The sequence below is a fragment of the Neoarius graeffei genome, chromosome 20 (assembly GCF_027579695.1).
Source record: "Neoarius graeffei isolate fNeoGra1 chromosome 20, fNeoGra1.pri, whole genome shotgun sequence".
NCBI classification, from domain to species: Eukaryota; Metazoa; Chordata; class Actinopteri; order Siluriformes; family Ariidae; genus Neoarius; species Neoarius graeffei.
In genome coordinates this window covers 8802831-8816894 of record NC_083588.1, presented here as the reverse complement: position 1 = coordinate 8816894, position 14064 = coordinate 8802831, and the positions used below count along the sequence as shown (strand labels likewise).

Below are 14064 nucleotides of genomic sequence, written 5' to 3'. Positions count from 1 at the left end.
GAAACTAAAAACTAAGTTCAGCACCTCCAGAGACACTGCGACTAACACAATAACAATTAGAGGACAGAATCTGCAGACTGAAGACACAGCTGTGTATTATTGCGCTTGCTCTCCACAGTGAGACAAATAAACAACATCCCTGTACAAAAACACCTCATGCAGTGTCCATTGCAACAGAATGTCTTCATGGGGTTGCCTTGGGCTGAATTCCCCTTGAGCAAGGTGCCTAACCCCTAACTGCTCCCCGTGCACTGTAGTATGGCTGCCCACTGCTCTGGGTGTGTGTGCATGTGTTCACTGCTTCAGATGGGTTAAATGCGGAGGATGAATTTCACTTTGCTTGAGTGTGCATGTGACAAATAAAGGCTTCTTCTTCTTCTGTTGAAAATGGCTTATAGATCCAAGTCAAACTAAAAAATAAGTAATCCCAGAAATTACAACAAAGTTCCATGTTAATTATTTTTTCAGTAGTTTGGAGCATAGATTTTAAACCTCTGTGTGACATCTCCATTATTGCTTCACATACTGCACACTATTATAATCACATCACTAACAAGAACTTGTTGTACTATAGTATCATTCAGCAGCACCTCAACCAATTAGAGTTTGTGTATCATGTGTGAAAAAGTGTGAGAGCATTTTGTCATGACTTTGAAGAGTAGTAGAATTTTTTCACAATCATGATCCCAATGTCCTCAAACATTGATAATCATTATCATTGTAAATTCATCATTTAATCCTGATTGCCTATTTCACTGAACCTTGAATATTTGATTGAAAATTATAGTACATGATAAAGAGGCTTCTGTTCCATTAAAAGCCACACATTCTCCATCAGATGAATCTCCTCCCCATGTTTTAAATCAATTTATGTGGAGCATCCATGATATAAGTGTCTGTGTAAATTATTTAGAAATGAAAACATATTAGAACAAGCACTGTTCTGTAAACCTTGAAGCTGAAACTACTGTCAGAGCTGCTGTTCTAGAAATATAAGGGTCTGTAACATCGTGCCCACCATACAGATCAGGAAGTTCCCCAACCAAAAGCCCTGGATAAACAGTCAGGTATGATGCATGTTGCATGCTCACTCTCTTGCATTTAGATCAGGCAATGAAATGGAGTACAAAGCGGCAAAGTATGGACTGAGGAAAGCCATTACAGTGGCCAAGAGGCAGTACAGAGAGAAGCTGGACAGCTTCTATTCTACTGCCGACCCTGGGCGGATGTGGCAAGGCCTGCAGCACTTCACAGATTTCAGGACCAGCACCATCAGCTACACAAAAAGCCTGCCAGATGACCTCAACACTTTCTACACCCGCTTTGAGACCTCCAGCTACAGCACAGAGAGGAGGCACACACACCTGCACCAACAAACGCCCCACCACCACCACCATCAACAGTCTCCCATCAACAGTCTCATCAGGCCAGATACACAAAGCTCTGAGGAAGATCAACCTCAGGAAAGCAGCAGGACCAGACAACATCCCTGGGCGGTCCCTCAGAGTATGTGCCATTGAGCTGGCTGATGTTTTCACTGCTATCTTCAACCTTTCCCTCAGCCAGAGCACTGTTCCCTTCTGCTTCAAGACCACAACCACTGTCCCTCTTCCCAAGAAGAGCCCACCCACCTGCCTGAATGATTTCAGGCTGATTGCACTCACTCCATTCATCTCAAAGTGCTTTGAGAGAGTGGTACTGGCCCACATTCAAACCAGTATACCGGACCCCCTGCAGTATGCCTACAGGCCCAACAGGTCTAACTCAGATGCCATCGCTGCTGCCCTCCATTATACTCTCTCCCACCTGGAAAACAAAGACTCCTACATCAGAAGACTCTTTGTTGACTACAGCTCTGCGTTCAACAGGGTCATCCCCCACAAACTCACCCATAAACTGTCCACACTTGGTTTGCACCCCACCCTCAGTGACTGGCTCTGAGGTAAATAAGGGGAAAAAAAGGTAAATACATTACCTTTATTTTGTAATATACTGGGTTTTTTTGTTTTTATTTTGCACTATATTGCCTTTACTTTCTATGATTTCTTCCACCTATTTATTGTTGTAATTTGGCACTCATGGTGGACGGCAAACTAAGAATTTCACTGTTCAAGAGGACATGTTCCTTACTGTACATATGACAATAAACACTTTGAAACACTTTGAAACTTGAATCAGTTGGTCACAGAGATACGCAAGTGTTTAGTTTTAAAACCCAAGTCTTCAAGGTCATGTGATGCATTTGATGCAAATTCTTCACTGATGTCTCTTATATGAGGTTGGTGATTGTGAGTGTGTGTGTGGTGAAGAGGAGAGCAGCTGAACAGTTTAATTCACTTCAGTTTTATCCCAAACAACGATGCTCTCATCAGTGCTGCTGCTGCTCACAGCTGCATTCTGTAAGTCTCCATGTTGGCTGAATGAGTTTAGATTTCATACCTGGTTGGGAAAATGATTTAACAATGTTTTATTGTTGTTGTTCTCAGGTGGTGTTGGTGCTGTGGAGCTCACTCAGTCAGCCTCTGTGCTCGTGAAACCTGGAGAGTCATTCTCCATCTCTTGTAAGACCTCAGAGTCGAGCTATTGTATTACCTGGATACGACAACCTGCTGGGAAAGCTCTGGAATGGCTCGGATATCTGTGTAGTGGTGGTAGCACGAATCTCAAAGATACAGTGAAGAGCAAGATCAGTTTCAGCCAGGACACATCCAGCAGAACAGTTTATTTAAGAGGACAAAACTCTCAGACCGAGGACATGGCTGTGTATTACTGTGCCAGAGACACACAGCACTACAGACTCCCTGCAGCCCTGTACAAAAACATCCCTGTTCATTTTCATCTCCCTGCAGTCCACTTGTCCCCAGGGACGCCTGGTATAAATGACCTCGCAGGGCTCAGACCCCTCTGTATTTCAAAGACAAAGGGAAATCAACATCATATTTCATCTTTGGCCTCAACATGAAATTATTTTTTGTCCTGAGCTGGATATACAGTTAATCCATCATGAATAATCTGTCAATCCATTCCATTCCAATCCATAGTTAATGTGAAGGAGGTGAAGTGTAACTGCAGCATTCAGCCTCTCCAAAGGTCAGGTGATACTGTATGAACATCACAGTTTATGATTTGAACATAATGTCTGTCTTTGGACATTGAAAGTTTGGCTTTAACAGCTTGATTGATGATCATATTCCAGTTCTCTAAACTGCTCTGATCAGTTGGAAGTAAATCTCCTCGTCTACAGATGTGACGGAGCTGAGAATTTGTGCCTCTTGTTGCCTGGAAAGTATCTTCACTTCACTCAGTGCACAATTACAAAATAATCTCACAAATTTAGCTCTTTAAATTCATGCTCCGATCAACACCAGAATGATTTGTGTTCAGGAGTCACAAGACAACAAATAACTGTGCTCATTAGTTGAGAACCAGCACCATTAGAATGAGGGGTTCAGTGATGCACTGCTCTTCTGGATCGATAAATGAAACTTCAAGATTTGACATTGCCATTATAAACATTAAAAATCATAAACTAGGATCTTCATACACATGAGATTGATCTCTGCCTTCATGCAATTCTGAACAGGGCTGATAATGATATAAAAGCTTGTTTTTCTCATTATCATGATTATTATTTTGATGTATTATGGCAAAAATTCAGTTTATTTTTCATGACAACCAAAATAAGACAGGAGAATTGCATCATTTATTTATTTATGAACCATTATTTAAAAAAAAATCTTACTCGTAGGGCGGCACGGTGGTGTAGTGGTTAGCGCTGTCGCCTCACAGCAAGAAGGTCCTGGGTTCGAACCCCGGGTCCGGCGAGGGCCTTTCTGTGTGGAGTTTGCATGTTCTCCCCGTGTCCGCGTGGGTTTCCTCCGGGTGCTCCGGTTTCCCCCACAGTCCAAAGACATGCAGGTTAGGTTAACTGGTGACTCTAAATTGACCGTAGGTGTGAATGTGAGTGTGAATGGTTGTCTGTGTCTATGTGTCAGCCCTGTGATGACCTGGCGACTTGTCCAGGGTGTACCCCGCCTTTCGCCCGTAGTCAGCTGGGATAGGCTCCAGCTTGCCTGCGACCCTGTAGAAGGATAAAGCGGCTAGAGATAATGAGATGAGATGAGATCTTACTCGTAATGATCATAAATTAATTATTTCCCACATTAAATGGATGTTAAATCGAGACATGTGATTTGACTGTGATGAACATCTGCAGAGCTGCACTCAACACAGCTCCTCTGTCATGTTTATGCAAATCTCCATCTCCTCTTGTAATATTAGCACCGTGCTTATCTCGAGAGGAAGCGGTTCTCATTCGTCCTCCTTCAACACAAATATGTTTGCTTCAGCTCCACTGCTGCTGCTGGCTCTCGCCCCCTGTGAGTGTTTGGATCGAAGTTTTATGAGTTCATCTGATCCTTTCAGTTCAACGTCAACCTTTTCTTTTTCTCTTTTCACAGATGTGTTCTGTGCTACTGAGCTCATCCAGCCAGACTCAGTAGTGATAAAGCCAGGAGGGACTTTAACCATCACCTGTAGAGTGTCTGGAGCTTCGATCACTGATAGCAGCAGCCACTATGGAACAGCTTGGATTCGACAACCTGCAGGAAAACCTTTGGAATGGATCAACGCCATTTATTATGATGGGGATATTGAAAAGAAAGATTCACTGAAAGACAAGTTTGTTGTTTCTCGAGACACTTCCAGTAACACTGTGACCTTACGGGGACAGAACATGCAGAGTGAAGACACAGCTGTGTATTACTGCGCTCGACGACCACAGTGAGACAAATCAACAACATCCCTGTACAAAAACACCTCATACAGTGTACAGTATAACAGAATGACCACAAGATACAAAACTTATCCATCCACATCGAACTAAAAAATAAATAATCCCACAAATTTCACCAGGGTTTCATGTTAATTTTTTTTATTCGTTTGTGGTGTAGATTTGAAACCACAGTGCTACATCTCTAACACTGCTACACATTAATACACACTATTATAATCACATCACTGACAAAAACGTGATCTACTGTTATATCATTAAATAACAATAATCACCTCAACAAATCAGAGTTTGTGTATCATGTGCGAGAAAGTGTGAGAGCATTTTGTCATGACTTTGAAGAAAAGTAGAATTTTTCCATGATCATGATCCCAATGTCCTCAAGCATTGAGAATAATTATCATTCTTACATTCAGTTTTTCATTAAAACAAACCAAATTCAGCACCAAAGAACATTTTTCATTCTGATGATTAAAACCTGTCGAGGACAGAAACCAGCAGGCTGTTTTGAATGGAAGAGCATCATAATATGCAAATGTTTCTGCCAAATTCCCCCCCTTCCAACTACAGACAGAGAAATATCAGCCTCGGTCACTGTGGGCTCTGGAGAATTTTGCACTGCTTTTAGTTCAACGATGTTCCTTCCATTTTTGTTGCTGCTGTCAGCTTCATCCTGTGAGTTTCACTTCAATCATGAACTCAGTGCTTATAGCTCTGTAAACCATCTGTAACACTTTTTTTGGGGGTGGTGAAACACTGAAGCAGTGGGACAGGCGGATTCACTGCAGGGCAATTTTTATTTCAGCTTTTTTGCTGATTTCACATCCAAACACAGCACACAGGGAGGCGCTTTCTCCCTCCACATCAGCCCTCAGCTGGCACTGAAAGACAAAGACACACACATACGGACCAGTAATTTGACACAGGTGTGATCATTTTGCCACTGACCTTCCCCGGCCTCGCCCTCCAGTCACAAACTGGGGCTCGACCACGCCCCCACTGCCACGCCCTCTCAGTCATAATTTTCTTTCCATTGCAAGAAAGTTTGAATAGTTTGTGCTATTTTTAGATCCATGGCATCATCTGAATAATGTGGAGTATATTATTACAACAAAACACTAAAAGTGTAGTTTTGTTGTCTGTCCTTTTGTGTAATTTGTATTTGATCAGAAAATGTGTCATTAGTCCACTGACTTTTAGTTTCTCCTCCAAAGGCATTCTGGAGAAAAAGGAAGGTTGAGTAAATCATCAATAAATGTATTCTCTGCCATCAAGAAGCTATTGAACAGGCAGAGGAAAATAATGCAACTGTTTCTCATCAGGAAAAGTGCAAATTATTTTCCTTTTTTGACAAACGGTCAAATTTAGAAAGTTTCCTCCACCTTTGGTCTTGTAGTGTCTCCTGTATATTTATCCTGCAGCCACATGAGAAATGTCTGAATATGATGTTTTTCTTTCAGCTTTAAGGCCTGTGAGGGGCGCTCTTTCTCTATTCACACAACATCTACCCACGATGCTGAGCTTCGAAGGACTGAGAGAGTGGAATAAATATGAGAACATGTTCTCCTGGGATTTACATTAAAGTTATAAACTCTAAATACAACATTGTTATGAAGCTAAGACCTTACAGATCGATTATATCAGTATCTCATGAAACCAGGCTGCAGAATCCACACTGTTTGGTGAATTAGTCAGTAAATAGTCAGGAACTCTTATATTTTGTGAATGTGTACGTGTTTTTCCATTTGCAGGAAATGCCTCATGTCTCTAAGCCTGCTGTGCCTTTATGAAAGCCTCAACACTGTCATGCAAATCAAACCCCCTATAAAATATTTGAGGTGCACTCAAGAGAAGTGAGGTTCCGGGTTCAGGTTCCATGCAAACCATGTTCTCAACATTTGTACTCCTGATGTTAACAGCTGCATCTGGTAAGTATGTGGAGAATTTTGGAGAGAAACAGATAATTGTGGACATATTTCCTTTAGAAAGAAGGCACCTGAATAATTGTTTGTTGTTCACAGGAATTAAATGTATTGAACTGGTTCAGCCTGCAGTCAAAGTGATTAAGCCTGGAGAATCATTTTCAGTCCCCTGTAAGATCACTGGATACTCAGCCACGAGTTCCTGTACTAACTGGATACGACAGGCATCAGGACACGCGCTGGAATGGATCGGCTGGTACTGCAGCACCAGTGATACTATCAGCAAAGATTCACTCAAGAGCAAGATCCATTTCAGAGACACGTCCAGCAGCACAGTAACATTAACAGGGCAGAACATGCAGACTGAAGACACAGCTGTGTATTACTGCGCTCGTGATCCACAGTGAGACAAATCAACATCCCTGTACAAAAACACCTCATACAGTGTACAGTATAACAGAATGTCCACAAGATACAAAACTTATCACTCCTGTTTCACTGATACTTTCAAATTTGATTGAAAATTATAGCATTTGATAAAGAGGCTTCTGCTCCATTAAAAGCCACACATTCTCCATCAGATGAATCTCCTCCCCATGTTTTAAATAAATTTCATTGGAATGAAGTTTTAATCAAAGAACTGTATTCAAATTATAAAAGATTCGTCAGATTGAACCTTTCATTCATTTCACAGAATATTTCATGAACAGTGAAAATAAATGTGTAAATGTTTCTGCACCTATAGAGGGCAGTATCTCACTTCTCCTGAGGTTAAACTCATGAAACTTGCTTTTTTTTCTGAAATGAGAAAAGACAAGTATTATCTCTCAGAATTAGGAGCAGAGACATCGTCTCAATAACAACAGTAACACACTCAACATATCAATTCAGACACCTTCAACAATATTATAAACACTGAAATAGACAGTGACTAAAAACATTTCTTCTTTCTATCAAATATGTTCATTCATAATTAACAACCATCTCGAAAATGAAGGAAATTACGAAATTACAAGAACTTTGAAGGTCACTTGGATGTTCACCAATTATTAAAAACAACCACTAAACTGAACTGAAAAACTGTAAAATGTGTCATCGCTCTCATCCTCGGCACATGCAAAATCAGCCCTTGGATCTTCATATTATAGACCTGACAAAGCTTTAACAACAGGCAAGTTGGCATGAGCTCCTGACTGAATGAGTCAGTGATGATTTGTGAACTGAATTATTTCTGGAACTCCATTCAATTTATCTCTGATAATCTGGATGAGAGACACAGCTGAAAAATAAAATCTGTAAAGTTTGTGTTGTTCAGTGATGATCAGAAAACTTCATGTTCTTCTGGGTGTTACAGTGATACACAGTGATGCACTAAAAGGACATGAGATCTAATGAGTAAAGAGCAGTTATGGACTTGACAGCAGGAAACACAGCTGAAGTTTTACTGTCAACTTTTTCTCTTCATGGCTGTTCCTCTGTGAATCTTTTTTACGTCTCTAGTGGGCGTGACATGCAAATGAAATCCTGCGTTTGAATCATTTATGGCGAGACATTCAGCTCAACAACACACCTGCAGTTTGTGTTCATTTACAGCAACATGAATCATTTGAATTCTTTGAGATGGGACGAGGCAGAGTTTTGAGTTACTTTGCTCTCACAATGTTCATTCAATGTTAGTCTTATCGATTTCACAATTAAAATATAATATCTTTTCCCTTCTTTATTTCTTTCGTTTTAACTGCAACACCTGTCTTTGTGTGTCCTTGTATTTCAGATTCCTGCAGTCAGACACTGATTGAGTCTGATTCAGTGATCATCAAACCTGATCAGTCTCATAAACTGACCTTCACAGCTTCTGGATTTGACTTTGGGAGCTCCTGGATGGCTTGGATCAGACAGGCTCCTGAAAAAGGGATGGAATTTGTTGCAACTATCGAGGATGATAGTGATAGGAAGTTTTTCTCCAGTGCAGTTAATGGCCGCTTCACCATCTCCAGAGACAACAGTAAGAAGCAGGTGTATCTGCACATGAACAGCGTGAGGACAGAAGACACTGCAGTGTATTACTGCGCCCGACACACACAGTGATACTTAGGGTGACCATTCGTCCGGATTTCGTCCGGACAGTCCGGTTTTAGAGCCGTCTGTCTGGACGTCTGTCACGCGTCCTCACTTTTTACATTTTGTCCTCATTTCGGACCCTCAGCCGCCACCGTTGCATCAATCGTCACAAATCCCCGCCCATTATTTACACTTGCTATTCTGCAATGACATACAGGCAAAGATAGCCTACAGGGATTTCTCGTATACAAACATTCGCGCTGCGCACGCAGCTGATGGAGCCTCTGCAGCCTCTGATTGTCAGGAAGCTGCTGTCACTCAAAAGCTGCGCTCACGCGATTGACTGATTTTTGCTCCTCCGAGCTGCGCGCGCAGTGCGAATGTTTGTACGGAAAAACCTATGAATGTTGGCACGCATGCTGTTGAACAATACTCATGCCGAAACGAAAGACATCCTTTAAAAATGCTTGGTGCTTAGAGCATCGTTTTGTCGGCAAGAGCCAAAAAGGAGAACACTTCGCCTTCTGCAAGCTCTGTCGCATTGACATTGATGTGGGGAGCAGAGGTAAAGGTGCGATAGCCAGACACGCGGACACAGACCGCCACAGAGAGAATGCCAGCAGTGCTGGACAGCAGTGGCGGCTGGTAGTCTTTCAAAAAGGGGAGGCTGGTCGGTTACGATATTTCCAGATTTTAAAAGAAAAAAACATCAATTTTGCCCATACTCTTGCCTCTGATCTGCCTGATTGTTGGCAGCGTCACAAACTGTGAAATAACAGGTTCTTTTGGCCCATTATAGCCTACTGTCCAATATACATGATGGTGGTGTTGGGGGGGGGAGGGGTATATTTTAACATTTTATATTTTAAAATTGTGGCATGTTGTTTAAAAATTGATCATTATTGAAAGCAGCTCTTTGTCAGGAACCTCAGCAGTAGAGCTGGGTGCCACACATTTCATTCAATGACACTTTCCCTATATTTTACTTATTTTGACTGAGAAATGTTTTATTGACAATTTTGATAACCCTTCACTTTTAATCCAGGTCTGTAGTGTGAAATGTTCTCGGCTGTGTTTTTGTTTAAAAATGTTTTTCAAATTGTAGCTGTGTTTAATTCATATCCAGAAAAATATATACTCCAATATAATATACTCAGCATAAACATTTTAAATAGATTCTATATTTTTGGTCCATCCATGACATATTACTAAAGTAGCCTATTTACTGTTGTTGATGTGGGTCACTTGCTGTTAGCCAATTCACTTTCTCGTACCAGGAGAGCTGAAAGGAACGAGTATTATTCCCTACCTTTTTCACCAAGTCAATTTGAGGCGTTGGTCTCGCCTACTCTTTAATTTTAATTTTTTCCTCGAAAGGAAGACTGGCAAATGGCTTCGCCAAAATTAAATCAGCAATGCTTGGCATCCGTGCGCAGCTTTCTTGCTAGCTGACTAGCCCCCTCAAGTTCAGTCACTCAAATAAACGAAATTTCTGGAACTAAGATAGCAAACTTGACAACACTATATTTACACTTTATTTACAATGAAAATATATACAAACTAAAAAAGCTGGTAGAAACCGTATGTAATGAATGAAATCGAAATGTAAGCTGATCTCTTACAATACACCACAGCACTTGCAAATCCGCATGGGACTGAACTGATGTTGCCAGATACTGCTGACGTTATCCAGCCCAAAATATGTTCAAAACCCGCCAATATGCACTTAAAACCGCTCAATTGAGCGGGACCCCCCCCCAATCTGGCAACACTGTACCGCTGCCTGTCTATAGTTGAAACGAGCTGTCAATCAAAGAAAATATCCGGCCGCTTTCACCAATCACCAGTCTCCTCGCGGAAACTGCCATGTCCCTCCCATGTGAGGCTCGGAGTCCGGGGGCGGGCGTTTTCGCAGTATTTGTCCAATAATCGTCTTGCATTTTGAGATTGAAAAGCGCAGAGCTCCCAAATGCCATTGAAGCCCACTGAGGCTGCGCTGAATCGCGCTGTCACGAGGGGGAGAAACTCACGCACACATTAAAGTTATAAGGGCATTTTTAGAGGAGGCTGAGCCTCCCTCGTTGTCTTAGAGCAATCGCCCGTGCTGGACAGTCATCTTTAGCATCGTTTTTTGCCCCAGCTCTACCAACCCCAATCGATGACAAAACCACTGCTGCTGAGCTGACTAAATTGTTCCACACCATTAAACACCATCACTCGTACAGGAGTTTAGACTGCTCTGCAAAAGTTGACAGGCAGGTATATAGTGATTCAGCAGTGGCCAAAGGATTGACATTGGGCAGAACGAAAGCACAAGCGCTGTGCTCGAATGTGTTAGCCCCATATTCCGCACGCACCCACATCGACTACATAAAAGAAAATGATCTGCATTTTTCTCTCGCCTCAGATGCCTCGAACAAGGGCGCAATCAAGTGTTTCCCTATAGTTCTCAGATATTTCCACTTCGAACTGGGAGTCCAACACTTCCTGATGGATTTTTATAATGACAGTGACGAGACATCTGCAGCTATAGCCAACCAAACAATGAGCAAGCTGGAATCCGCTGGTCTGGATTTGAACAAAGTGTCGGCCTACACAGCAGATAATGCCAGCGTTAATTACGGGAAGCATAACAGTGTGTTTCAGAAACTAAATGACGCAAATGAAGGCATTCGTTCTGCCAACTGCCTCGCACATCTGTTGCACAATCCCAGTAAATTCGCAACAGCAAAAATGAGTGTGGACGTGGAAAATGTTGTCCTCAAAATCTACAGCCATTTCAGCACCTCTGCCACAAGGACAGCGCACCTTCAGGAATTTTGCGAGTTCCTCGAAATGGATCGATGCAACATTGTGCGACATGTGATGACACGGTGGCTATCTCTACTGCCAGCTGTGGACAAGATTGTGAAGTACTGGGGACCACTCTCAAGCTACTTCAGGAGCCTGGGAGAGGATGCATGTTCAAAAGTCCTGTGGGAGTGCTTCGGAGATGAAGAGCAGTCACTGCATGAGCTGTACTTTTTTTTTTCCCTCAGCCATGTATTGGTGCTATTCAGTGAGTGCATTCAGGCACTTGAAGGGAAATCCTTCTGCATCACCTCCATCTACCACCTGATGACCAATTTACAGAACCAGCTGGAGAGGAGACAACGAGACAGCTACTTCAGATTCACTGTGAACAATAAGCTGAAAGAGCTCACTCCACATCTGAGCAAGAGATGCAAGGCTGAGTTTGTTGTGGTCTACGAAAGGGCACTCAAATATCTCCAGGACAGATATGACTTCTCTGAACAGAGCTTCCACAGCCAGGTGAGCAAGTTAAGTCTGAAACATGCAGTCCCCTTTGATCAGTTCTGTGAAGCAGTGAAGGCGTGCAGAGGATGTGGAAATGGATGACCTCTATGAAGAGTATTCCTTTGTGGAGAAATTTGTCAGCAGCTCTGTGGAGGTGGAGAACTGGAGCACTGAGGAGAGATATTTGAAACTCTTCACCCAGACAGATGTATCTTTGAACAGCTTGAAGATCATCAGTGCCTACCTATTTTCCATTCCCTGCAGCAATGCTCATATTGAAAGTGTTTTCCATAATGACCACTGCATGGCATAATGAAAGGAATCATCTCGAGGTAGACTCAGTGAAGGCAGAGCTCCAGGTCTGCATCAACCTTACAGAGGATTGCACAGAGATGTACGAGAAGTTCCTGGCCAATAAGGCACTTTTGGAGGCAGCCAGGAAAAGGCTGAAATATAAGAAGTAGGCCTAGCCTAAAACATCTCTGGTGAGTGGTTACCCATGGCATTAGCCTTTATATAAAAAGTTATAGGCTTATTACAACAAAATCATTTAATTTAAATTAAAATGTGATTCAGTATTTCAAATAAATTAATACTGTGGGCTTTCTCCTAGGTGAATTGGCAGAGCAGTCAGAGCAGAGCAGAGCAAAAAGACCAGAATGGAGGAAGAGCCTAAATGATGCCTGGATGAGCAAATGAACATTCTAGACTAATGTTTTTGTTGTTCAGTAATGTTTAATGATGTTTTATCCAAATTCCTGTGGATAAGGTTATAGGCCAAATGTAAATGACATGGTTGACTGTCATTTTTCATGTTTTTCTTTTTGATATTTTTTTTGGATAAGCATAACCTTTTTCTTGAAAATCTCTCCTTCCAGTTCTGGATATTTTGAAAATAGGACTTTTGTGCCTCTAGAGGGCAGTCTGTACAAACTCAGCCATCTCAACTTGTTGCTCTCTGCACATTCAGGCCATTTTTCTTCTCACATCCTGCTGTGAATCATGACCCTCAGATTAAACAGACTTACATCCAGCGTTCAGCGACCTGTGCTGTGTTGATCAGTAGATAAGGCTCTTTGTTCTGGAGAACCTGTTTTCATGGTAAATTCATAAGGACTGAAATGAGGAAGTTGATCAATAGTCTAATTTTATACAAATAAACCCGTTTAAACATTTCCTATGAAATGTGAATCTGTATGATGTTACACTGTATAAAATCATATCCTTTTTTCCCCATTAGGAGACATTCAAATGGTTTAAAGGTTCTGTGGATGATTAAGGGTTCTCAGCTTCTAAAAATGGTTTTACTCTCAACTCTTTCGTTGTCGGGTTCCACATAGAACCTTCTAATCATCCACTCATCTCTACACTGAGCAGCCTGTGGTTGTGGGTTTAATCCATCCAAAGTGCTCATGGACACTCCCTATTCAAATAGAGTCGGGTATAAACAGCATGTTCTTGGCTCTTCTAGTTTCCAGTGAGCTGTGTGATAGATAACACTCCCATAAACTTTCAATCTGGCTGAAGCAGAACTCAGAGAATGATGATTTTAGGACAGTGTATTTTATTTGGACTCATTTCATGTAAGTTTCAGATTTTTCATGAGATTATTGGGAGGAAAAAGAGCCATTCAGTCCTGATAAACATGATAACATTACCAAGTTATACTCTTCTCTTCCAGATTCTTATGGACAGTCCCTGACCTCCTCTGCTTCTGTGGTGAAGAGACCTGGAGAGTCAGTCACTCTGTCCTGTACTGTCTCCGGATTCTCAATGGGCAGCTACTACATGAGCTGGATCCGTCAGAAACCAGGAAAAGGACTGGAGTGGATCGGCTACATTGACGGTGGCACTAGCACGGCATTTGCTCAGTCTCTGCAGGGCCAGTTCTCCATCACTAAAGACACCAATAAAAACATGCTGTACCTTGAAGTGAAGAGTCTGAAAGCTGAAGACACGGCTGTTTATTACTGTGCACGAGGCTCACACTGA

At 42.0% G+C, this 14064-nt stretch overlaps 4 gene segments (V, D, J or C); all 4 read left to right on the top strand.

Moving 5' to 3' along the window:
* The first annotated feature begins 2359 nt into the window (after positions 1-2359).
* On the top strand, positions 2360-3109 carry LOC132869450 (Ig heavy chain V region 914-like). The segment is given in 3 exon segments: positions 2360-2399; positions 2487-2873; positions 3042-3109. Coding segments are annotated over 3 exon segments (495 nt in total).
* A 1227-nt stretch (positions 3110-4336) lies between these two features.
* On the top strand, positions 4337-6582 carry LOC132869449 (Ig heavy chain V region 5A-like). The segment is given in 3 exon segments: positions 4337-4385; positions 4461-4774; positions 6544-6582. Coding segments are annotated over 3 exon segments (402 nt in total).
* A 1752-nt stretch (positions 6583-8334) lies between these two features.
* LOC132869448 (Ig heavy chain V region 6.96-like) lies at positions 8335-8802 on the top strand. The segment is given in 2 exon segments: positions 8335-8386; positions 8489-8802. Coding segments are annotated over 2 exon segments (366 nt in total).
* Positions 8803-13570: 4768 nt separating this feature from the next.
* On the top strand, positions 13571-14064 carry LOC132869447 (Ig heavy chain V region 914-like). The segment is given in 2 exon segments: positions 13571-13655; positions 13754-14064. Coding segments are annotated over 2 exon segments (354 nt in total).